Source organism: Chiloscyllium plagiosum, chromosome 1, assembly GCF_004010195.1.
Source record: "Chiloscyllium plagiosum isolate BGI_BamShark_2017 chromosome 1, ASM401019v2, whole genome shotgun sequence".
Lineage (NCBI taxonomy): Eukaryota > Metazoa > Chordata > Chondrichthyes > Orectolobiformes > Hemiscylliidae > Chiloscyllium > Chiloscyllium plagiosum.
The window spans coordinates 57946945-57974033 of NC_057710.1; the positions used below are offsets into that span (position 1 = coordinate 57946945).

A 27089-nucleotide genomic window follows, 5' to 3' on the forward strand; every position below is an offset into this window, starting at 1 on the left:
CCTATTTGTGCTTTTCTTGTTTAGCTCAATAGAAGCAAGAGTTTATTTTAAATGGAATAGTCATCTGTACATTCAACTCAAAGACATTCGCCAAAATGGGAAGGTGGAACTCCACAGCATCGGAACCGAATGCTTCCAGAGGAAAATAACAGAAGTCACAAAAATAAAACCTTGTTTTAAATATGGGAAAAAAAATGCCTGAATGTACAATCAGACACTCCACTTTCAACTATCTGGTTAATTATCACCTTCTGTGCCATAAATGAGACTCGGGACTCTGATACAAATGAAAGCTTGAACTCACTTTGTATGGCTCATTAGGAATCAACAGCCATGGCTCCTACCTGGCCCTAAAGCACAATTAGTGACTGCTGGAACCTGCCATCCAATCCATCACAACAGGAAAAGAATGAAAGCTGCAGGATGAAGAAAATGGGTACCTGTCCTCAGTGAGATGTTGTTTGAATGATTTCCAGGAGACAGCATACTCATGATTTTAAAAACACCACACAAGACAATTTTATTCCAAAGTTTAATAAACCGTACAAATAAAGAGCTTACACAGATAATTGCATAGGATAAAGTTGAATTCCAAGGACATTCATAGGGAGAAGGAACAGTTACATAACAGAAGGGTAAATGCTTGTTAAAACTCCCATTCTGTGCTCAAGACCTTTAAATCTGTGACAAAAATGTACATATTTTCACAAGCCGATTTTTTAAGGGTATAAAAGGCTTACAATGTCATGGTGGCATTTCCAATTTATCAAAAAAAAATTGCATGTCATTAGATTTTTCAGTAGAGATATCTAGTGATTTTCCATCATATGTTACAAATAGTAACCTTGGGTCAGAATGACACAATGACAATGTCCATCAACAATTGCCAGTGTGGTCCCGATATCAGAAATCAGGCCTTTGTAACATCCTTACAAGCTTTGAGTTTATCCATGTTTCAAATTGAGACAAACAACTTTCAATAAGCTAACCAAAAGCCACAGACTTCTAAACTGCAGCAGAATAAAACTCTGGGGGTTGTGGGGGGTGGAGCAAAAGTGGTGTGCAATCTTTTGACTTTTCCATAATGTTATCCAGCATAAAGTCAGAGATGTCTCAGTACATCCACTTTTGGTGACAGCTCTTCAGATCAAAATACTATGCTTTAAATCCGACTCAAAAATCAAAGCTTGCCAAGATTGGAAGGCCATCAAACAGAGAACAAAAAGAAAAAGCTAATACACAGTTAAACAGCTATCATGTTTATGGCATAAATGTCAAGGTCTGCCCAGTTCACTGGAATGGAGAGGGCAGAGCAGTCAATAAGAGAAAATAAAACGTTCCAATGCTGCAGTTAAAGGTTTGAACAAAAGACATCCCCCATGAAATTTATTGGATTCAATACAAATGTTGAGCCTATATTAATTTGTTGTTCTAAACCCCATGTTGTGTTTCACCCCTTGGCTGGTGATTTGCAGTGTTTACACAGAAGACGCTGTTGTACCATGGGCACTTGTGGCATGTAAAGCTTTATTTTTCCCCCAGTTAGAATTATTATAAGTGGCTCAGATCCACTAGAGTCTGCTCAAGCACCTGATGAATGCCCACATTCTCTTCTTTTGCTTGGGCCAGTTTTTCTATTGGTTCATGGAAAAAGAAAAATGAGAATTTAGAATTTAAATAAAAACTGAACAGTCTTCATTTATGTCTAATTTTAACTGAACTGTTGCAAAATCAATAATGTAAACCACCATTTCATTACACACACACACGGATTAATTTAACAACTTTAAAACATTTTCAACATTACAACATTCATTTGCTTAATTATGAATTTGCCAACTCCAATACAGCATTTTAAAACTTTTCAAATTTAACTTAGTTTGTACCTCAAGAATTCTCCTCCAACTCATTTCTTCCCCTTAAATGCACCATACAAGGTTACCCTCCGCAAATATAGCATTATATCGCCACTACCCCCAACTCTATAGTCTAAATGAAGTTGTGATTGAGCTAAAACATTTAAGCTAGGCAGTATATACACTTTTGTTACTCCTTGATTTCCCAGATGTAAACTAGATTTAAAATGCAGTATTTATATCGTGTATGCATTTTACACAACACATTGAGCGTTGTGCAAAATGCACTGAATTAAGATAAATTTTACACCTAATGTAAGTAAACCACCCAAATACATTGATTTTGTTATTTTTTAAAAAAGTTATGACTAGTGGTGGCTAGTTTCCATTTTATTTCCTGTACCACATCTACATTCACTGTGCTGGGAATAGTATTGCATTCAAGAAAAACACAAGTTGACAAAGGCAGAATTAATCCAAATCTTTCTGCAAATCATGTGAGATTAAATATCTATGCACATTAAAACTTTCATATGAAGAGACATGCAAAACAAAGCTATGTGAAGGTATGGAACAGAAAGAAGGGTTAACATTCATTTAAAAAAAAAATCAGGCAAGACAACAGAGAGCAGGCTTTTTGACAAGTCTTCAGATTAAAGAAAGTCAGTTGTTAAGTTCATTCAGGACAACCCTCAGTTCACTACTGAGGAGACGATTTCTCGCTACCTCCTGACGGAAGCGCTCTATTGAAACAGCATCAGTGACAGCAAATTGAAAGAAGAGAGAGTGGTGTTAGTCATGTGGAACAGATCACCTGGATAACAGGTTTAAACCATTCACATGAAAGAACAAAGTAACAAAACACATACGTACCAAGAAAAGCACTTCAAGTTAAAAAAAGAATAGTCTAATGAAACACAGTATTTGGAAAATAGCTTTGAGAAAGTTTTAAGCAGTAAACTTTGTTCCTCTGCAATCCTTTGAAATTAATATGGTCTACCAGTACAGGGTGTTATTCATGAGGTACACAAACCCACAGCTGTTCCATCGAGTTTGACTTTTGAGTCGGACTGAGGGATAATTGACAGAGAAAGAGAGAAAAGTGACAGAGAGAAACAGAGAAAAAGAGAGAAAAGTGAGAGAGAAAGAGAGAAAAACTCTGAAGCATACTGGATCAATGTAATTTATAAACTCAGTAAATCTTTCAATCCCAAGGATGCAAACATTAATCTTTTTTTCCTCTGCATTAATGCCCTGCTTTGCATCACCTTCATTTAGAGGGATTATTTCACTGTGCTAATCACTAAATGGTCCAGTGGTTAAGATTCAGTTCAACTGCACCACAAACAATGGGCAAAATTTACAGTTACAGCATATATTACAACAGGGCATTCTTATCAGTACAAAGGCAAGCCAAAGACTGCTACAATTATTTTAAATAAAACCAGTAGGACTGATGCTAAAATGAAAACAAAATCTACTTAAACACTGATATCTATAAAGCATTAGTACAAGAAAAAAGCATTAATCCAACAAGATGAATTCAACACAGCTTCTAGTCTCCAGATATTCTGCCCAACTAGCATGGATTTGCTTTGCTTAAAGTCAGTTAGTTTTACCTTGTACAAATCAACCTATACATTTGAACACCCTTTCCTTTTTCATTTTGTTAAATGTACAAATTACCACATGCAGAGAAAAGCAGCAGCAATGGTATTCTATAAATAGTGGCATAAAGGCTCAGTTGTTAGCACTGCAGCCTCACAGCACCAGAGACTTGCGTTCGATTCCACCCTCAGGGGAATGTTTGGAGTTTGCAAATTCTCCTAATGTCTGCATGGGTTTCCTCTGAGTGCTCTATTTCCCTCCCAAAGGTATGCAGGTTAGGTGGATTGGCCATGCTAAATTACCCATAGTATCCAGGGATGGGTAGATTATGTGGATTAGCCATGGAAAATGAAGGGTCATAGTGATAGGGTGGGATGGTCTTTGAAGGGTCAGTGTGGACTCAAAAGGCTAAATGGCCTGCTCCCACATTGCAGAGATTCTATTAAAATGTATTACAGAACTGAACTGGTTTTTTTTTATTAGATTCTGTACAGTATGGAAACAGATCCTTCAGCCCAACAACTCCACACTAACCCTCCGAAGAATAAACCACCCAGGCCCACCCTCCTTACCCTGCATTAAGCCCTGACTAATGCACTTCATAGTATGGGCAACTAACATGGCCAATTCACATGATCTGCACATCTTTGGACCGTGGGAGGAAACCAGAGCACCAGAGTAAACCCATGTTGTCACAGGGAGAATGTGCAAACTCCATACAGTCACCAGAGACTGGAATCAAACCCACGTCCCTGGTGCTGTGAGGCAGCAGTGCTAACCACTGAGCCACCATGCCACCCCTAAAACTTAGCTTGAGCAATGTCCAAATATGGGAGATCAGCTAGACAGCGAAATAAGACAAAGAAATGAGAGCTGAATTTTTAAATTTGTCCATGGGATGTGTGGATCACAGGCATTTTTCTGACCATACCAATCTTCAACAGCCCTCAAGGTGGTGGTGATTTCTAATCTTGAATTTTAATGGCATATAATGCTTTCACAATTTTCCACCTCCAAGGTTAATAATTACAGCATCCACTTTGTCTTTTGCGCCATCATCTCTTGGCCACCAAAAACAGCAAAAAGAGAATAAACCCAGGATTTAAGAGCAATTGTAGTGACCTAACTAAACAGATCTCTTTGCATTTAAGTTTCTAAGCATTCTAAGCAAGAACCAAAACAAATAATGATAACTGGATAATGATAGGCAAAAGTGAGGACTGCAGATGCTGGAAACCAGACTTTAGATCAGAGTCGTGCTGGAAAAGCACAGCAAGTCAGTCAGCATCAGAGGAGCAGGAAAAAAAAAAATCGATGAAGGGCTTTTGCCCGAAATGTCGATTTTCCTGCAACTGGATGATAATGCTTAGTGTATAAACAGAAATACATTTTTCCATTTTACTTGCTATCATTTTAACATGCTTTGATTCAAAAGGCTAATTAATATCCTACGCAAGTTAAGTTACAACTCAAAAAACACCATTTTACTCTCATGAGCAGAGAAATAGTGGCTGTGGCAAGGCATAGCAGGTAAAGAAAAGGATTTTACACAACAGGAGATATTACAGAAAGTTTGTTAATTTACTATTGGTAGAGAAATCTTACACAAATATGGTAGGTGAGTTTTACAATTGTTTTAATGAATAAACATACAGATGGATATGGATAGTTATGAAAACGGGGCTAAAATCTCAAGTGCAAAAACACAAAAATTATCAGTTTTGATCAGAAGAACAGAAAGGCAAATTATTAGCTAACTGAAGAGAAATTTCAAAATGCTGTGGGTCAGATCTGGGTGCTCCTGTGCTTGATTCGCAGAACGTTACTATGCAGGTACATCAGGTAACATGGAAGGCAAATGGAATATTGGCATTTATTGCTGAAGGAATGGAGCATAAAAGTTCAGAAGCTTCAACTGGGGCATTCACAAGACTGCATTTGGAGGACTGCATACAGTTTTGGTCCTCTTATTTGAGGAAGAATGCAATTACATTAGAGGTAGTTCAGAGAAGGTTCACTAAATTAATCCAAAAGATGAAGTGCTTGTCTTACGGAGGAGAGATTGAGCTGTTTACAGCATACATGGGAGACTTCAGAAGAAATGAGAGGAGATCTGATTGAGGCAAAATGCTAAAGAGGATTGCCAAAATAGACAGAGCAGATGGTTCTCCTTGTGAACAATCTAGAATGAGAGGTCATAGTTTTAGTATAAGGTGTGGGAGATTAAAAAACAAAAGAGGAGGAAGAATTGACATATCAGAACTGAATAAATTTAAAATGGGGTTGAAGGAGTGAGGAATGAGCAGGAAAGTGGAGTTAAGGTTGAGAGGTGATCACCCATGATGGGGGGGGGGGGGGGGGGGGGGGGTGCGTGGGAACAAGTTCGAAACGTTGAATTGCCCACTTTATCTTGTCCTTCTGTTTTATGCAAAATGTAGCCATTAATTTATAGTCGGCTAATTCAGTGGGTATTAGAAGGGTCTGGGAATCTTGAAAGGAGTAGTGGCAGTAACTCGCATTGCATTTAGAAAGAACACTTTGATAAGTACTTGCAATGCTATAACCTACAGATCTATAAGCCTCAAGCTGCTCACTGGGATTAAGATGGATTTTTCTTGCTTGGCTGGCACAGATTCAACAGAACAACTTGTGGAACGTTTCAGAGAACCCATGCAATTTAAAATTAAATTGAACAAATCCAATACCCACCCCCCCTCCTTTTCAAATGCAAACAGCATAAAATTAACAGTAACAGATTATGGTGCTGGAAAAGCACAGCAGGTCAAGCAGCATCCGAGGAGCAAGAGAGTCGACCTTTTGTGCATAAGCCCAAATGTGTGGGGTGGGCACCAAGGGGGCGGAGAGATAAATAGGAAGGAGGTGGGGCTCGGGGTAATGTAGCTTGTAATACAATAAGTAGATGAAGGTGGGGGAGGGGTGATTGTGATAGGTCAGAGGAGAGGGTGCAGCAGATAGGTGGGAAGGAAGATGGACAAGTAAGACAGTTCAAGAGGGCGGTGCCTAGTTGGAGGATTGGATCTGGGATAAGGTTTTGGGGGGCGGGGTGGGGGTGGAAAAAGAGGTGTAGATGAGGAAACTGGTGAAATGGACGTTAATGCTGTGTTGGAGTGTTCCAAGGCAGAAGATGAAGGGTTCTTCCCCCAGGCTTTGAATGGTTTGGACTTGGTGGAGGAGTTGTTGGACTTGCATGCCCTTGGCGGAGTGAGAAGGAGTGTTGAAATGGTCGGCCACAGGGCAGTGGGGTTGTTTAGTGCGCGTGTCCCAGAGATGTTCTCTGAAACATTCCACAAGTTGGCGTCCTGTCTCCCCAGCAGACAGGAGACCACATCGAGAGCAACTGACAGAGCAGATGAGGTGTTTGGATGTTCAGTAAAGTCTCTGCCTGATTAGGAAGGATGCTTTGGGGCTTTGGATGGAGGGGAGCAGGGAGGTGTGGCCAGAGGTTTTACACCTCTTGCACTGGCAGGGGAAGGTTCTAGGAGTGGAGGGTGGGGACCTAATGAGGGAGTTGCTGAGGGAATGGTCTCTGGGGAATGCAGATAGGAGTGGGGAGGAAAATATATATCTCTGGTGGTGTGGTCTGACTGTAAGTGACAGAAATGGCAGAGGATAATGCGTTGCATCTGGAGATAGGTGGGGTGGAAGGTAATGATCAGGTGGTTCTGAACTGGTTAGAGGGGTGAGGTTCAAGGGCAGAGGTGTGGGAAGTGGAGGAGATGCGCTGGATGGCATTGTGGACCCCGTAGGAGGGGAAATAGCTGTCCTTGAAATAGGTGGACATCTAGGATACTCTGGAGTGAAGTGCTCCTAGTGAGACACGGAGGAATTTGGAGGAAGGGCTAGTGTTTTTACAGGAGGGCGGGTGGGAGAAGGTGTAGTCTAGATAGCTGTGGGAGTCAGTTGGTTTCAAATACATGTCAGTGTTGAGTTGGATGCCTAAAAAGGAGATGGAGGGGTTCAGAAAGGGAAGAGAGGGGTCTGCGATAGCCCAGGTGAACTTGAAGTCAGAGTGGTAGCTGTTGAAGTTGATGAACTGTTCAACCTCCTCATGGGATCATGAGGTGGCACCGATACAGTCAATGTAGCGGAGGAAAGGGTAAGGAAAGGTGCCAGTGCAATTGTGAAAGATAGAGTGTTCCATGTGCCCGAAGAGGCAGGCACAGCTGGCACCCATGCAAGTGCTGATGGCTATCCCTTTGGTTTGAAGGGAGAGGATTCGAAAGAGAAGTTGTTGAGGGCGAGGACCAGTTCAGTCAATCGAATGAATGTCGATGGAGGGTCACTGTTTGGGTCAGCGTAAGAGGGAGAGTGAGTGAGTTTGGAGGCCTTTGTCATGGCAGGTGGACGTGTACTGGGACTGGATGTCCATGGTGAAGATGAGGTATTGAGGGCTGGGAACTGAAAGTCATAGAGGAAGTGGAGGGTGTGGGTGGTGTCCTGAATGAATGACAGGAGTTCCTGCACCAAAGGGAGACAGGGCGGTATCAAGGTATGAGGAACAAAGCTCGGTGGGGCAGGAGCAAGCTGAGACGTTGGGTTGACCGGGGCAGTCAGGTTTGTGAATTTTGGGTAACAGGTAGAACCGGGTGGTGCGCAGATCCAGGACTATGAGGTTAGAGGCTGTGGATGGAAAATCCCCTGAGGTGATGAGGTTGTGGATGGTCTGGGAGATGATGGTTTTGTGATGGGAGATGAGGTTGTGTTCGTGGGGGGCAGTACGAGGTGGTATCTGGCTTCAGCAGTGTACAGATCAGTGTGCCAAACTACCACTGCCACCCACCCACCCCGTTTCCCGACCCCCCACAACAAACTGCCGTCCGCTGGTTTCATGCTACAGTTGGGGTTGGAGCGGATGGAGTGGATGGCAGCATTTCGCAAGCGTGAGGGGGTGGACTGGTTGAGCCGGTCAACATTATGGCAGCAGTTGGAGATAAAGAGATTGAGGATGGGTAACAGACCGGTATGGGGTGTCCAAGTGGATGCAGTATGTTGGAGGTAGAAGGCGTCCTCAGAGATGGGTAGGAGTCCTGATGGAAAAAGTGAACATGGAACTGGAGGCAGAAATATTTGATGTCGCGATGTGTGTGAAATTATTGAACTGGGAGTGTAGTAGGCTTCTAACTGAGTGTGGTTTCATAGTCGTCTCTGTACAATATTAAACCAATTAATGAATGAGTTACAAAAAGCAAAACACAGGGAAAAAAACTACAAGAATTTAGAAAAATAAACAAAATTCTAGAGGATATCTGGAGCTTAGGGCAAGTTTAACTATTGGAAACTCAGACCAAATGTATTCCTGCTTGGTGCAGTGAAACAGGCATCAGACAGCTGGGGCTGGGGAGCAGAGTCAGGGAAACTACATCATGGTTCTACAATCTTCTGAGCCAAATATCAGGAAACTATTCACGCAGGTTACAATTTGTACCCTTGACCTGATTTTTAGACTACTGTAAACAGGAGGGTGTTGACTCAGCAAACAGAGAGAAGAATTTTACAAAGACATCAAATAACAAAAACCTGAATGATAGCTTAATTTTTAAAAGATTCACTTACGAGATGTGGGTGTTGCTGACTGGGCCAGCATTTACTGCCTGTCCCTAGTTACCCTTGAGGAGATCTTGGTGAGCTACCTTCTTAATAATGCATTAAGGGAGGGAGGTTCTAGAATTTTAAGCTAGCAACACTAAAGGAACAGCAATATATTCTCAAGTCCGGGTGGTGAGTGTCGTTCCTGCCCTTGTCCTTCTAGATGGTACGGTCATGGTTCAAAAGGTGCTGTCTGAAGAGCTTCAGTGAATTAGTGCAGTCCACCTTGTGGATGGCACTGCTGGTGCTGAGCATCAGTGATGGAGGGAGGGGATGTTGGGGAATGTTGGCAGGCTGCTTTGTCCTGGATGGTGTCAAGCTTCTTGAGGGTTGCTGGAGCTGCACTCATGCAGGCAAGTGGAGAAGATGTCATCACACTTGTAGATGGTAGACTGGCTTTGGAGAGTCAGGAGATAGAGTTACTCACTGCAAGATTCCAAGCCTCTGCTTTTTCATAAAAAAGACCAAGAATGATCTGAAGGATCACTGGCAAGCAAGAGAGACTCAATTGGTTTCTTGGCTCAAGGGGCATCAACCCATATTAAGTAAAGGATAAGGCAAGAGGCAGACCACTGAACTACCACAGACAGCACAGAGGTTGAACCCATGCAGGTGGCATCACTCTGCACCACACACTTAGCCATCTCCCCAGCTAACCTAAGCATGAGCATTGGCTATAGCTCAGCAGACAAACATGTCCCCTCTCCCTCCAGTAATGAAGTGAAAACATTTAATTTTAACTGGTATCCACTAGAATTTATTAAAATGCAAGTTCACTTAATGAAATTGTTTCTGCTAAATGTTCCTTTGCATTCAGTCACTTGTTGAGATGATTGTTCGGTTTTTGGTGACATATTTGTAATCATGCCTCCTGATCAGTTCACAGTTTCCACTTAAATATATCAGAACTGTACACATGCCATCCCTAATTTCCCTTGATAAGGTGGCAACTCCAGGACAGTTAAGAAGGTGCAACAAATGTTAATCTTGCCAGTGATAATCACATTCCAAGAATAAAAACAAATTCAGCTGCACTGCAGGCTTCGAGAGACAAGTTTAAAATTTCATTTTAAAACAAAGCTCATTTTCTCGTCCCTCTTGCTCACAGAGGATGATGGTGGAATCTATTATCTTTTCTGACCCTGCAATCCAACAGGCCTGTCTTAAGTCCACAATTTCATAACACCCTTCTCAATAAAAACTGCTCATCACCTTCACAACTAAATATACAAATTAATCATTCCTGGAAGGAATGATGTTGAAGAGAGACTTAATAAGAAACACAACAAATCCTCACCTCCATCTTAAAATGGAGACCTCCTATCCTTGAGCTGTGTCCCCCAGTTCTAATCTGCTCTATTAGGGGGAAACATCACGTAGCAGCTACACTTCAGAATCTTATTTGCTTTAAGATCTCTGCTCACCCTTCTAAACTCCAGTGAGTACGGACCTAATCTGCTCAACCTTTCCTCATGTGACAAACCCTTCCTTCACCAGATGAATGCAAGTATATCCTTTCAAGACGATTATAACCGTACACTGTACTCAAAGTGCAGTCTCACCAACACACTGTACAAATGTAATAACACTTCCTATTTTAGTTTTTTTTTGTTAGATTAATTTTTAGATACATGGTCAGTGACAACATTCACCCATGAATAATTCCACCAGAACATTATAGATTATTAAGCTCAGAAACCATGGACCGAGGGGACAAGTGGCAGAACAGATTGCCAGCTGGCTTTATGGCAGAAGACAGAGTATATGAATAAACAGTGGCAGAAAGTGGGAAGTAGTGTCCGATAAGGATCTGAACTGCGATCATTGAATGTAATTCTGAACAGTAAAAATTCAATGCTGAAGTCAAAAATCTAAATTCATGAATGCGAAAACGGGGAAGGTAATTAATACTGAAGACGACTGCAACCAATGGCAGAAGGTCGCTAAAACTTGCAGAATACGCAACTAATTGGCAAACAAAGTTCAAAACAGGCAGGTAGGAACAACAGGGTAGTCAGGTAACTTGGGATATGCAAGTCTAGGAGAGGTAAAGGAACAACAGGATCTCAAAGTCTAAATTCCTTAACATGTTAATAAGGTCATTTCAAAAAGGAGACCAAGCATTAGGCTCAATTTCTAGAGGGATACAATAAAATCGTAGCAAGTTATGCTCAACCTATATCAAACCACACGAGTGCCACATGCAGTTCTGATCACCCCATACTATAAAAAAGTTATGGAGGCACTTTTGGGTGCAGAGGGAATCACAGGGCAGGCATGCATGGGTATACTTATCAGGGTAGGAATGATAGGCTCGTCTCTTTTCTCCTGGAAAAAGACAGATGACCTTTAAAATTATGGAAGGTTTGACACAGAGTGGATCCGGACTCCTTTTATGGAAGAACCTAACTTCAGGCTAAGAGTCACAGACATTTCAATAGCAAACCTAAATTCCTTTACCAAAATTTGATGATAATAACTACAAGGCAAATTATATAAATGCATTTAAGGAGAAATTAGACAGGCTCGAGGGAGGAAGGAACTGGTAGTTACACAGATGTAGATTGAAAGATTACTTGACAGGAGGATAAAAACCAGCATGATCAATATGCTATGATTCTCTGTTGTATATTGTGTTATCTTTTGGAATGACAGTAGTATTCAGTCACTGTTCCTTTTTTTTCCCCTTTGAAAAACTACACCAGTCAAAACCTCAGGGAAATAATCCCTGAGTTTTAGTATTCTATAAACGGTCCGGTCAAGTCAGCACTCACAAATGAGTGTCTCAAGGACAATTCGGAAGGGCAAATGCGGACCTTTACCAGAGATGTCACCTTCCAAGACTACTTTGTTTTTTTAAGAAAAAAAAATGCTTGGCCCTGATCTAACCAATGAGAGTCATAGAGATGTACAGCATGGAAACAGACCCTTCGGTCCAACCTGTCCACGCCAACCAGATATCCCAACCCAATCTAGTCCCACCTGCCAGCACCCGGCCCATATCCCTCCAAACCCTTCCTATTCATATACCCATCCAAATGCCTCTTAAATGTTGCAATTGTACCAGCCTTCACCACTTCCTCTGGCGGCTCATTCCACACACGCACCACACTCTGCATGAAAAAGATGCACCTTAGGTCTTTTTTATATTTTTCCCCCCTCACCCTAAACCTATGCCCTCTAGTTCTGGTCTCCCCAACCCCAGGGAAAAGACTTTGTCTGTTTACCTATCCATGCCCCTCAAATTTTGTAAACCTCTATAAAGGTCACCCCTCAGTCTCTGACGCTTCAAGGAAAACAGCCCCAGCCTGTTCAGCCTCTCCCTGTAGCTCAAATCCTCCAACCCTGGCAACATCCTTGTAAATCTTTTCTGAAACCTTTCAAGTTTCACAATATCTTTCCAATAGGAAGGAGACCAGAATTGCACGCAATATTCCAACAGTGGCCTAACCAATGTCCTGTACAACCGCAACATGACCTCTCAATCCCCTATACTCAATACTCTGACCAATAAAGGAAAGCATACCAAACGCCTTCTTTACTATCTCATCTACCTGCGACTCCACTTTCAAGGATCTATGAACCTGCACTCCAAGGTCTCTTTGTCCAGCAACACTCCCTAGGACCTTACCATTAAGTGTACAAGTGCTGCTAAGGTTTGCTTTCCCAAAACGCAGCACCTCGCATTTATCTAAATTAAACTCCATCTACCACTTCTCAGCCCATTGGCTCATCTGATCAAGATCCCATTGTAATCGGAGGTAACCCTCTTCGCTGTCCACTACACCTCCAATTTTGATGTCATCTGCAAACTTACTAACTATACCTCTTATGCTCACATCCAAACCATTTATGTAAATGACAAAAAGTAGAGGACCCAGCATCGATCCTTGTGGCACTCCACTGGTCACAGGCCTCTAGTCTGGAAAAACAACCCTCCACCACCACCCTCTTGTCTTCTATCTTTGAGCCAGTTCTCTATCCAAATGGCAAGTTCTCCCTGTATTCCATGGGATCTAACTTTGCTAACCAGTCTCCCACGGGGAACCTTGTTGAACGCCTTAGCACAAGATAAAACTGGTCTCAAATTTTACTTTTATAATTTCTTTCTTCCCTTTTTCAAAACTACACCAGAAGTAGTCAAAAGAGGGATTTACTATATTTAACTGTAAACTTAATTTCAAAGTCATGTTAACCAAATGATGCAATAAAGACTTTTTCCCCCACCATCCCATCTTACATACCAAAACACAGGATTATTCCTGAGTGTACCCCTTTAAAAGTGCTGCATTTTGGACTTTCCCACTCCAGAACCAATATTAGTTAATTAAGCCGATGGAGAAGAAAACAGGGGAATGTAACAAGAAAGTTGACGTAATTAACAATTACCTTCCAAATCATCCACTGTCTTCTCCAGTTTTGCTACAGATCTTTCAGCAAACTCAGCTCTAGTTTCTGCCTGTAAAAGGATCATTAAAGGACATTGCTTTAGTGCGCTTTCACCTGCTCCTCTATCACAAACTGATTCACTGCATGCCCTAAAGAGATAAATTCACTTTTGGCTGCAACTTTATTGCTGTCAATTTTAATCATTTGCAACTGTCCATAACAACAGGAATGAATGACATACATAATCTGAAAACCCATTCCTCAAAATCTACTGAGAAGGGACTTCACATTCACAGCTCATTGCCAATTCCATGCGACCAAAGAGATCACTACATTTCACCTAACACTGATATTTTTTGAAACTTCATTCTATAGCTTTGAACTAATATTTTAGCATCTATAAGAATAAGACATTTCCCCGCTCTCACCCCCTTCGTAATTTCTAATGTAATTTTAGCAAATCCCAAGCCATTGCTAATGAGGGTGATTAAAGGAGATTACTTGGTTAAAGCAGTACGTATCTAAACTGGAAGGACAATAATTGAATATTTTATAAAGCTATTAGCTGATAACAGATAGTGTGGCAGCATTTGGGCTCCAAATTGTTATCAGATTTACTGCTGGAAATGCACATAAGAGACACCGAGCTCAGAGATGCCCAAGAATAAGGTTGGAACAAAAAAACAGTGGAGGCTAGAAATCCATCCGACTTCAATATTATTCCCAAAGTGAATTTGAATTACGTTAAAAACACTTATCACTCACCTCTTTTAGCTTATCTGTTAGCAGCCTGATTTCTTCTTCATATTTATCTTCTTTCAAAGCATACTGAGATAAGGTTTTTTTAAAGAAAAAATGTTATATGTCTCTCACACTACATTTGATTTTTACATTGATAGAAATCAGCAAAGAAATTAATAAATTTCACAGAAGTCAGAAGTAGTTCCTAATTAAGGGATAGGATTTTTCAAACCTCAGTTACAATCACACTCTTTCCAAAGAGGGGGCATTTAAAAGGGACAGCCCCTGTCAACATCTGCTATATGAAGAGTTGAAACAGCTGCAGCATGCCACTGAATCTATCACATGGGTGACACTTTATCTGAGCAGAAAGCCAGAACTAGTAGTGCCAAAGCTGCTCATATTAATTCATTGGCAAAATTGTGAAATGGTCCTTGGTAAAAAAAGTCATCCTGTGCCCCCATTAATGATTACATTTATGTTGCCTATTTGTCTCAAGTGCACTGTTGTCTTGAAACAAGATGTAAATTTATTTCTAGAGCCTCATGGATTGATCAGTCTTAGAATCTGCCTGTTTACATTTCTGGCATAAACCTTCCCTGAAAATCTTTTCGGACTGACGTGGGAACAGGTGGCTATTAGCTACAGGAAATGGTGGCCATTAGCAGCACTGAGGTCCGGGAAAGACAGAGGGAGACACAATGAGCAGAAGAGAAAAAGTGAAGATCACACAGAAAAGTACTGTGTTGGGCTCATGCTGAATAGCTATGTTTTCTGCCAAAGTTGGCTCTTCCAGTGCTGATAATGTTAAAAAGGCAATTTGGAATGTGACTTATCTAACCAGAGACAAACATTGCACGTTTCATATAGGGCCAAAGCATCCAATGTGCAGGTCGCACTGGCCAAAGGAGAAACAGCGTAGCCACAGTGCTAAGTTAATCACTGGAGTTTGATTAGGCAGGAATTATAAGCATTGACTACTGGGGACACCGAGAAAGAAATCACAGGATGAATCTTAAATATATCCATAAGAAGGTGCATCACTCAGCACTACTTTCAAGTGAAAGCTGGTTGAAAATTTCTATTAGGGACATGAAGGATTAAAACTAGTTGCAAACAATGAAAACCTTAATCGACTCAAAAGAAAGAAAGGAAGGAGATAAGAAAGGAGACAATGCTGACTTAAGAAATAAACAGGCAAGGGCTAAAATTTCATCATTAATAATCCCAAGTCTTCTGAAAGCGTAAGAAAATAAAGTGGCACGGTTACAAAATGCAGAGTGTGTAATGGTCTTAAAATCAGCCTTAGACAGCATCTCAAGCCAACACAACAGAAGCTGTTGCAATTCAAACAAAACAAAAGTGGGTTGGAAGAGGAAGCCCATTTGGACATTACTTCATTAATACATAGCCAAAAGGTTCACATTAGCTCCAAAGACAACTAAAGCAAAAGTATCCCCATAGATAAATTATAATTATTTCAGTGTTGTAACTAAGACAATGTGAGGCTTTAGTGACAAGGTTCACAATTATTTTGATTGAATGCATGTCCAAGATTGCCTTTTAGGTCTTAAGGAATCTCTATAAGATACTAATCTCATAAAGGACTTCAGAAGTATAAAATAAAATTACGTTATGCAGATTGCATTTTAGTGTCTGGAACTCTCAAACCCAGTTGGCTGCAGGGGTAGAATCTGCATTGTTGTAAATAAGTGGGGCTTGAGAGTTCAAACTTCACTTAGGTATTTGAATCTTGTGGTTTTGTACTAGTAGCCAGAAGAAAATGGTACTGCTGGCAGCAGCCATTTAAATTCTTCCTTAGGCTTTGCAAGCACTGGTGAATACCAACTCCAAGGGATCCTCCAATGCACTGCCCCACACCACAGGAAGTAGTGTCATTTATTTTACAAAAGTTGTGACCATGAGATAGATAAATAAGATAAAGACTGTAAAAACAGTCATTTGTAGCCCTCAGAGTACAGTCAGTCATTCTTAAAATGAAAAATGTGAATTTTATCAAGTACATTTATTTAATTTTGTACCAACATGCTAGTCAAAGTAGATGCCAGCTGCTACTACACTCTATATTCACATACACTGTCATGCAATGTGTGAGCAATAATACATTACTACTGGCCAAAAGCAAATCTACAGCCTGTATCTCAACTAGCAACTTAATTCAGAGGTTTCTATCAGAAGGGTTTTATGGGGATATCATTGCTTTAAAAAGCAGTTGCATACTGAATCCTCCTACCTTTTCAGTTTGTGCTTCCAAAGACTTCAGGCTGTTGGTGACATTTCTCAATTCTTCTTCAATCTCAGCACATTTACTGTTCAGAACAAGATAGTGGGGTTGGGAAAGAAGGAGGTTGAGAATATACAGAAAGTGGCAAGAAACCCATAGCAACCTAACAGTCCTGCTTTCAGAATTTAGGCCCCGACCTGGTTGGGAATGTTCAAAACAAAAATGTATGACCATAAACCAGAACATTCATGGGCACTAGGTGATCACTTTATACTTACCTGCCATTGCTGAAAAATACAGGTGGAATCTAGATTAATTCACAAATTTGTCTATTTGGTTCAAATCTCCAAACCAAAAACCAACTCTGCATGAAATTTCAGATACGGGTAAAGACCAACCCAGAGGAGGAGGAAGTAATGGGGGCAAAGGTTACCTCGAGGCCTTAGAAAGTATTGAAGCCACATCTTGATCTCAGAATTCAGCTGCTATGGGTCTCCACTGGGAAGAAAACCAAAACACACAACTACCAGGAAGCAGAGCAGCAGCAGCAGCAGAAGTTGCAAGGAATGTAGCTTTAATATTTTCTCACACAGAAAACAGATGATGGAAAGAGTAAACAGAAAAGAGTTAGTGGATTTCTGGGAATAATACCTCTTCCTCTGAGGCCATTAACGATTTCAAGCTCTGGTCCATTACTTTAAGCTCCTCTTCCAATTGCCGTGCCCGACTGAGTTAATCCACAGTAAGGGAGTAGAACAGACAAATCCCGGGCAGTATTCAGCATGCAATTCAACAGGGGAAAAGAAAACCATGTGCCCACTATCGTTAGTATATTCATCAAATGATACAGAATAACAATGGAATTGAAATATCTATTGAAACAGATCCAAAATTAGAAAAATAAGTCAGTGTAAAAAGATACGCTTGTTAACTCCTAGATTGCCTAATTCAGAAGTAGCTTAAAAGCCAGAACCTTTCCTGCCCACATAAAGCCTCTGTTTATTCAGAATTTGATAGACTTAAGTTACAATGAGTCAAAAGTGATGCATGCAAAATAGGTCGAGCGGCAGGCATGCAAGGGCAGGAGGTAAAAGTGCTCTTCACCACTGGACTGGTTTTCAATAATTGAGAAACATAATAAGACCACATTCAAGCACAATAAAAGAATTTCCCCAATAATCTGGCAGGAAAGTGCGTGGGCCAGACTGGATTCTGATTCTGAATGGAGTTAGTCAAAAGGTTGAAGATGAAGATGATGTGTATCCAGTTAGGTGATGAATCTTCACAAGATTACAGACTGCAGATACTTGTTAGTTATTGAGAGCACATCCAGGGTGGCTGTTTGGACAAGGTCAAAGTGAACAGCTGACACTTGGGGAGCAAGTGTAATAATCATGTTTAAGGCAGGAAACTAAAGGAAGCAAATTTTAAAAATGGAGCTAACACCAAAACTCTCCATCTGTGTAATTGCAGTTAATTTGTGAAAAAATAAAAAAAGTTTACAAAACCACCAGCATACTGATTAGAGTTGATTATTTTGAAGAACAACTATATTTACTTTCCAATTCAATGGCTAACTTGATGGGTTTACTGAAAAGAAACCTGCTCAAATCAAACCCAGAAATCTTAGACTCTGGTTTGTCTCACTTCAATTCTCAAGTGGAGGTGGATCTGATGCAGTAATTATCTCAATCCCAGATGAGGAGATGTTAAGATTACTGATGAAATGAGAGACATGTTGCTGAAGCTCTGTGTCATACAATCAGGACAAAAGGTCAAAAATGCAAAATTTCAAACTGTTTCAACAATGTACCCTATGGGAGAAAGGCAGATACATTTATATATAGGGATGTCTTCTCTACAAATGAAAGGAATATGTTCAAGCCTGTAATTTTTTTTAAAATTACCCAGGAGCTCAGGGAACATTTAGTTCCATGCTGCTTTCTCCATGACAATACCTCAGCCAATTAGAGTTGTTTTGCCAACCATCAGCATCCCATTCTCCTATGGTGTGCATTGTTGTGATCATATGATATTGGATTCTTTTATTTGCCCTGCAAGACACATAGCTTGGGTAACTGATCGCTCTTCTCAGCAATATTCAAGATGTTAGACTAATAACCCTGTTGACTTAACCGTCATTTAATAAAAAAGAAACATGCACAGCAGTTACAGAAATGGATTACACTCTCTGTTTGAATAAATTCAGCAGTAGCAAAATTCAAAGTACATGTCACACGCCATTTCAAATCCTATCAAATCACAGCAGCCTGCCACACCAATCACCACCAGGCAAAATGAATAACTGCAAAACCCTCTCCCTCGAAGATCAGTTGGAGCATGCTCCAAGTACATAGCTGATGGGTTGCCAATTGCTCACTTAGCAATCATGGTTTATAAATTTATGCTCACCATGTTTGTCAAGTACCTGTAAAATACTCCAGCTAATGTGTTATCAATGGACACGTTTTAGGATGAGGCAGAGAAATAAAAGCTAAACCAAGACGTTTGAGGGGGGTGTAATTTTTCAAAAAGTCCAAGCTACATTAATCGTAGCTATTCATTACCACCTTCAAAAGGTTTTTAATCTAGTGCTGAGTTGCTCAGAGTTTGGGACAGTCCTAAGATCAATACTATTAATTGTTGTTGGGACTGGCAAAAAGGCCTTCACTTCACTGGGTTTTAGGGTTTGAAGGGGTGCAGGGCAAGTTTGGATGCAGAGAGAAAAAAAAAGGATTGATAAAAATCAGGGCATAAATTAAAGAGCAACCAGGGCTTTTGCTCCAATCAACTTGCCTTCCCCTTAGGTTCCCGCATTTTAACCATTTGAGCACAGGAGGCATGAATAAAGGCCATCAGATCCGGAGGTTTAGAACCACAAACTGCCATATGGGGAGGAAAATAAACCCTCAATATTCTTCCCAAAAAGGCTGTTAATTGTACATCAAGATAATTCTTGAGTCAAAAATAATTTTTACTGATTTGGGAAAACAGGAACCAGGGGTGGGGTAATAAAGAGGGGCTGCAGAAACAGTGTGCTAAATTTACTTGCCTGCTATCAAAAGAACCAGACTTTGTATGTTTTAAATTAAGAAGAACGAACAGGAGGATGAACTTGAATCTCATCCCCTCAGTATCACCGATGGCCCAGTGATACATGTCGAGGCTCCTGTGTAGTAATAGTAGTAGTTGTGGGGGAGGGGAGTAAATCAATGGAGCGATGTTGCTCCCAATGCATTCAACTCAACAGAAAGAAACACAAACTTTAGTTTTGGCAGGATTTTCTTCATAAGGAGGATTTTAAACAAATGTAACTTTCATTCAAATACAGAGACAAAAAATAACTGTCAACCACAAGCAGTTAAGACCATAAGAATAGGAATAGGCTATTCAGCCCCTCTAGCCTGCTCCACCATTCATTAGGTTTATAGCTGATCTGACATTCCTAATATCCATTTCCTTGCCTTTTCCCCATTACCCTCAATTCCCCTACTAATCAAAAATCTTGGTCTTAAATATACACAAAACGCTTGAAAAGACAACAGGTGAAATGTTATAGAGGGTTGGTAGGAATGTGAATTGTATGTTACAATCACATCAGCCACCTTAGTGAACGGAGAGCAGGTTTAAGGGGCTAAATAGCCAACTCCTGCTTCTTGCATATGTTTTAGCACATGAAAGCATTTCTTCATAATGTATACAATTCTGTTCTAATATTTCCAGAGTATTAATCATGAATTTGCTAAGGACTAAAATAGGAAATTCAATACAGTGAATCATTTCTTCGGATCAAAACTTTCCTACCTATTCCATGTGCAGTATTCAGAATCTATATTATCCAGAGGTTATTTCCAGCAAATAACCTCTGCAAAACCAAACATTTACAGAACTCAAACTTACCTTTCTGACACCCTTGCACGTTCCTCAGTTCGCTCCTGATCACATTCAAGAACAACGAGTTTTCGCGCCACCTGAAAGAAGCCAAGAAAAGCTGAATGCTGACCAGTATGCGATTTCACATTACCTACCCTCTTAATGTTGCCTGAAAACGAGACCTGCCAATACCAGTTTAAATAACATTCTGTAGGTATATAAGGAATAAAAGAATGACTAGAGAAAGATAAGGGCTAATCAAGAATAGTAGTGGGAAGTTATGCGCGGCATCCAAGGACATAGGGAAAGCACTAAATGATATATTTTTCATCGGTGTTCACACTGGAAAAAGACAATTATTGTCAAGGAGAATACTGAGATACAGGCTACTAGACTAAATAGGATTGAGGTTCACAAGGTGGTGGTGTTAGCAATTCTGAAAAGTGTGAAAATGGACAAGTCTCCTGGGCTGGATGGGGTTTATCCTAGGATTCTCTGGGAAGCCAGGGAGGAGATTGCAGAGCCTTTGGCTTTGACCTTTGTGTCGTAATAGTGCCAGAAGACCGGAGGATAGCAAATGTTGTCCCCTTGTTCAAGGAGGAGAGTGAAGTCAGCCCTGGTAATTATAGACCAGCGAGCCTCACTTCAGTTGTGGGTCAAGTGTTGGGAAAGGTTCTAAGAGATAGGATTTATCATCTAGAAAGGAATTGGTTGATTAGGGATAGTCAATACAGTTTTGTGAAGGGTAGGTTATGCCTCACAAACCTTAGAGTTCTTTGAGATGGTGACCAAACAGGTGGATGAGGGTAAAGCAGTTGATGTGGTGTATATGGATTTCAGTAAGGTATCTGATAAGGCTCCTCATGGTAGGCTATTGCACAAAATATGGAGGCATGGGATTGAGGGTGATTTCAGGGTTTGCATCAGAAGTTGGCTAGCTGAAAGATGACAGAGGGTGGTGGTTGATGGGAAATGTTCATCCTGGAGTTCAGTTACTAGTGGTATACTGCAAGGATGTGTTTTGGGGCCACTGCTGTTTGTCATTTTTTATAAATGACCTGGATGAGGGTGCAGAAGGATAGGTCAGCAAATTTGCATATGACTCTAAGGTCGGTGGAGTTGTGGATAGTGCTGAAGGATGTTGCAGGTTAGAGGGACATTGATAAGCTACAGAGCTGGGCCAAGGGGGGGCAAATGGAGTTTAATGAGGATTCATTTTGATTCATTCTGCAAGGTGATTCATTTTGAAAGGAGCACCACGAATGCAGACTACTCGGCTAATGCTAAGATTCTTGGAGTGTAGGTGAACAGAGAGATCTCGGTGTCCATGTACATAGATCCCTGAACGTTGCCACCCAGATTGATAGGGTTGTTAAGAAGGCATACAGTGTGTTAGCTTTTATTAGTAGAGGGATCGAGTTTCAGAGCCACGAGGTCATGCTGCAACCATACAAAATTCTGACGCGGCTACACTTGGGAGTATTGTGTGCAGTTCTGGTCACCGCATTATAAAAAGGATGGGGAAGCTTTGGAAACGGGTCAGAGAAGATTTACTAGGATATTGCCGGTTATGGAGGGAAGGTCTTATGAGAAAAGGCTAAGGGACCAGAGGCTGTTTTCGTTACAGAGAAGGTGGTTGAGAGGTGACTTAATTGAGACATATCAAGATAATCAGAGGGTTAGATAGGGTGGACAGTGAGAGCCTTTTTCCTCAGATGGTGATGGCTAGCTTGAGGGGACATAGCTTTAAGTTGAGGGGTGATAGATATAGAACAGACATCAGAGGTAGTCTCCTTTATTTAGTAGTAGGGACATAGAACGCACTGCCTGGAACAGTAGCAGACTCAACTTTAAAGGCGAGTTTAAATGGTCATTAGATTATTACATGATGAAAATGGAGTAGTGTAAGACCGACTTCAGATTGGTTCCACAGTTCGGCACAACATAGAGGGCCGAAGGGCCTGTATGGTGCTGTAATGTTCTATTGTTCTGTCAGCAATCAACCCTGAAGTCTCAGTCAGTGGGCATATCCACTGAACCACAATCCATGGCAGTTCATGACTTGAGTCGAGTTAACCAATCTCAACCAGGATTGTGCTACTGTTAAGCTCGCCATGCTGAGCTTGTCAGAAAAGAACTTGGCCAGGGTTCCTCTGGATCACTGTGCTCAAAACATGGCTAAAATATCCTTCTATTTGACCCACTGTTTTCTGTTTCTCAAACCAAATAGTGAGCATGAAGCTTAACTGGAATATCACTTATGTTCAGTCTAACATGACAGAATAAACTACTTGCCTAGGTTTACACAGCAAAAATGTTCACTTGGAAGAGATGCCAGACAACCCTGGAATAATACAACAAAAGTAAAGGGAGGCCAGACAAGGGGGAGGAAAAACATTACCTCTTCGTATTTACGGTCTGCCTCCTCTGCAACATGTTTAGCTTCCTTCAGCTGCATATCTTGTATTTCTATTTTCTCCTCAGCCTTTAAGACTTTGCACTCCACAACTTTCATCCCTCTGCAGAAAAACAAATCATCAGCACCTGTTTATCAGGGAGATGTACTGGAATCAAAAAGGCAAAAATACACTATAAATGAAACCAGAGGGAAGAGGAGGAAAAGATTTGTGCGGATCAGTGAATGTGTATTGGAAATCTCTGATCCACTCTAAACACTAGTTCAGGCAGCTAAGTTATGGCTCCCTCTGAGTGCATAATGCTTACTGTGCACAACTTATACTCAAGCATACTTTAAAGGTGTTCAATCTGAACATAAAACAAAATGACACCAAATCTCATAACAAGCCTATATCAGCGAATGAAAAGTTTAGTCAAAGATGTCCAGGGGCTGTTTAAAAGAAAAGTGAAATAGTGAGTCAGGAATCTGATCACATATACACAATACAGGTGAAGGGCTTATTTACCACATGCCTCTGCCAACTACAAACTTCAAAAGCTGTCTTGTGTCTTTTGGCCTACTGACAGCAAGACATTGATGAACTCAAGCTTACTCCCTTTCATCTTCCAAAGTAGTGATAAAACAGGAGGAAACAATAAAGACGCTGCCTTTAATGAGGGTATCATAAGAGGCAAGGTGAGTAAAATGGAACTGATGCACAGATTTAAGTGAATGGAAGAGCAGGCCCAAGAGATGAACAGTTTATTCATGTCCTGTGTAAAAATAACCCATCTATTCAGAGCACAGATTAAAGGATAACTTCTGCCAGCTCACCTTTAGATCACAACTCAGGTTATAACTTGATTTTATGAGAAATTGAAGAAATCTCAGTCTCCATACACACAAAAGGATATACTTGCTTTGGAGACAGTAGAGTGAATGTTGACTAAATAGGTCCCCAGCATGAGGAGACTATATTTTCTGGAATTTAGGAGAATGAGGTAGAAGCTATTTGAAACACACAAGCATCTGAAGAAATCCAATAGATTAGATGGTAGGTGATTATTTCTGTAAATTGGGAATTTAAAATACTGGTCTAATTTCAGGCTAAGAGAAATTATTCAGGACTAGGGCAAGGAGCAAGTACTTCACTTAACAAATCATAGGAATTTTCACTCCAGAAGGCGGTCAGTGCTCCATTGTTGAATACCTTCAAGGCTGGATGAACAAATAGACAACTTCTCAGGGAATAAAGGGACATACTAAGCAGGCGGTAAAGTGGAAATGAAGCCCAAGGTCAGCCATGATCGTACTGGATGGTGGAACATGCTTAACCAGTTGTGTAGTCTACTCCTGCTGTGTGTTCCAAATTTTGGCAGAGATCTGCTAGTGCATTCTATCTATACTACACTTCTAATTTAAGATTCTAACTACTGAAACTAGAGGCATAACTCATGTAATAGAACTCCATTACTATATGTTCAGCAATATACAAAAAGATTAGTCTGAGTTTCATTACTGCAGCTATTAACTTCACACAGCTAAAATAACTATTGTTTTAAAATTCCATTATTAGAAAACAAGGCCATAATTTTATTAGGTTTAAAAACAGTGATGGAAAAGATAAATAGCATCTACAAGTTTAAGTTCTAAATTGGAGGAAGGCTTATTTTGATGGTATTAGGCAAGAAGTTTTAAAAGTTGAATGGGGCGAATGTTCGCAGATAAAGGGATAGCTGGAAAATGAGAAGCCTTCAAAAATAAGATAATGAGAGTCCAGAGACAGTACGTTAGGGTGAAGAACAAGGCTGATTAGTGTAGGGAGTGCTGTTGGACGACTAGAGAAATTGAGGTTTTGGTTAGGAAAAAGATGGAGGCATTTGCAGGTATTGGCAGCTGGGATCGAGTGAAACCCAATATAAAGGCAGTAGAGGTATACTCATTAGGGAAATCAGGAGGACAAAATGGGCATAAGGAGAATCCAAAGGGATTCCACAATCACATGAAGAACACAAGGATAACTAGGGACAGAATAGGGCCCCTTACAGGTCAGAAAAGGTGCCCATGCGTGGAACTGCAGGAGATGGGGGAAGATACTAAATTAGTATTTTGCATCAGTGTTTACTGTGGAGGAAGATATGGAAGACATAGAACGTGTGGAAATAAATAGTGACATCTTGAAAAAAGTCCATATTATAGAAAGTGGTGGTGCTGGATGGCTTAAAATGCATAAAGATGCATAAATCCCTAGAACTCTGTGGGAAGCTAGGGTGGAGACTGCTGGGCCCCTTGCTGAGATATTTGCATCATCGACAGTCACAGGTGAGGTGCTGGAAGACTGGAGGTTGGTTAATGTGACACCACTGTTTAAGAAGGGTGGTAAGGACAAGCCAGGGAACTACAGAATGGTAAGCATGACATCGTTGGATGGGAAAGTTGAAGGTAATCCTGAGGGACAGAATTTACATGTATTTAGAAAGACAAGGACAAGGACTGATTAGAAATAGTCAACATGGCTTTGTGCGTGGGGAATTGTGTCTCACGAACTCTTGTGTTTTTGAAGTAGTAACAAAGAATTGATGAAGGCAGAGCAGTGGACATGATCTATATGGACTTCATTAAGGCGTTTGACAAGGTTCCCCATCACTGCTTTTCATCATTTATATAAATGATTTGGATGTGAGCAGAAGAGGTATGGTTAAGAAGTTTGCAGGTAACACCAAAATTAGAGGTGTAGTGAACAGTGAAGGTGGTTACCTCAGAGTACAACAGGATCTTGATCAGATGGGTCAATAGGACAAGGAGTGGCAGATGGAGTTTAATTTAGATAAATGGGAAGTGCTGCATTTTGTAAAGGCAAATCAGGGCGGGACTTATACACTTAATGGTAAGGTCCGGAGGAGTGTTGCTGAACAAAGACTTTGGAGTGCAGGTTCAAAGCTCCTTGAAAGTGGAGTCGAAGGTAGAGAGGATAATGAAGGTAGTGTTTGATATGCTTGGCTTTATTGGTCAATGTATAGGAGTTGGGAGGTCATGTTGTGGCTGTACAGGACATTCATTTGGCCAGTTTTGGAATATTGCGTGCAATTCTGATCTCCCTGCTTCAAGTAAGATGTTGTGAAACTTGAAAGAAATGACTTACAAGGATGTTGTCAGGGTTGGAGGATTTGAGCTGTAGGGAGAGGCTGAACAGGCTGGGGCTGTTTTCCTGAAGGGGAGGAGGCTGAGGGGTGACCTAGAGAAGTTATAAAATGAGGGATATGGATCGGATAAATAAACAAGGCCTTTTCTCCAGGGTGGGGGAAGTCCAAAACTAGAGGACACAGGTTTAAGGTGAGGGGGGGGAAAAACTTGAAAGGGATCTAAGGAGTAATGTTTTCATGCAGAGAGTGGAGTGTGTATGGAACAAGCTGAGAGATGGTGGAGAAGACTGGTACAATTACAACATTTAAAAGGCATCTGGATGGATGTCTGAGTAGGAAGGGTTGAGGGGGATATGGGCCAAATGCTGGCAAATGGAACTAGATTAATTTAGGATATTTGTATGGCATAGATAAGTTGGACCAAAGGATCTGTTTCCATACTGTACATCTCTACAACTATTCATCTGCAATGGCCCAGGAACTAAATTCCTGAGTTCCTTTGGAAAGTTTGGCATTCTTGGCTTGGCATTAAGATCTCATCAGAATGGAGGTCCTCTTTTGCAGCAACATCCAGGTACTATAGAACATAGAACATAGAAGCATACAGCGCAGTACAGGCCCTTCGGCCCTCGATGTTGCGCCGATCCAAGCCCACCTAACCTACACTAGCCCACTATCCTCCATATGCCTATCCAATGCCCGCTTAAATGCCCATAATGAGGGAGAGTCCACCACTGCTACTGGCAGGGCATTCCATGAACTCACGACGCACTGAGTAAAGAACCTACCCCAACATCTGTCCTATACCAACCTCCCCTTAATTTAAAGCTATGCCCCCTTGTAATAGCTGACTCCATACGTGGAAAAAGATTCTCACTGTCAACCCTATTCTAAACCCCTAATCATCTTATACACCTCTATAAATAAGTTAAATTATTCTAAATTCTGGTTCCTTTTGTTCATGCTTCATCTGTAGTATTTAAATAAATTCTGTTTTGTTTAAAGCTCAATGGTTTGACCAGGTGCATCACTCCTGGAATATCCACCATACATCTGCTTAAAAAAATTAAAAACGTTAGGGTCTGGGCTCCCTTCATAAAACATTTTAAGAGCGTCTGATCTGGTCTATAACAGATTGGTGGTCTGGCCTGGAGCCCCAGAGACATGTATTGGCCCTTCTCTGAATGAGGTAAAAACAATGACTGCAGATGCTGGAAACCAGATTCTGG

At 40.9% G+C, this 27089-nt stretch overlaps 1 protein-coding gene across 6 annotated transcripts in view; it reads right to left on the reverse strand.

Annotated features, from left to right (window-relative positions):
- Positions 1 to 518: 518 nt before the first annotated feature.
- LOC122548517 (tropomyosin alpha-1 chain-like) overlaps positions 519 to 27089 on the reverse strand; it is a 108628-nt gene continuing 82057 nt past the window's right edge. For 2 of the 6 annotated variants that reach the window (XM_043687286.1, XM_043687323.1), the window contains 6 exons: positions 22721 to 22838; positions 20347 to 20417; positions 17098 to 17173; positions 14226 to 14288; positions 13461 to 13530; positions 8573 to 11399 (listed from right to left, as the gene is read on the reverse strand). In XM_043687286.1, coding sequence (XP_043543221.1) covers positions 11248 to 11399; positions 13461 to 13530; positions 14226 to 14288; positions 17098 to 17173; positions 20347 to 20417; positions 22721 to 22838 — 550 coding nt within the window. In that variant the 3' untranslated portion in view covers positions 8573 to 11247. The other 4 variants (XM_043687278.1, XM_043687313.1, XM_043687294.1 and 1 more) reach the window with 3 other exon arrangements.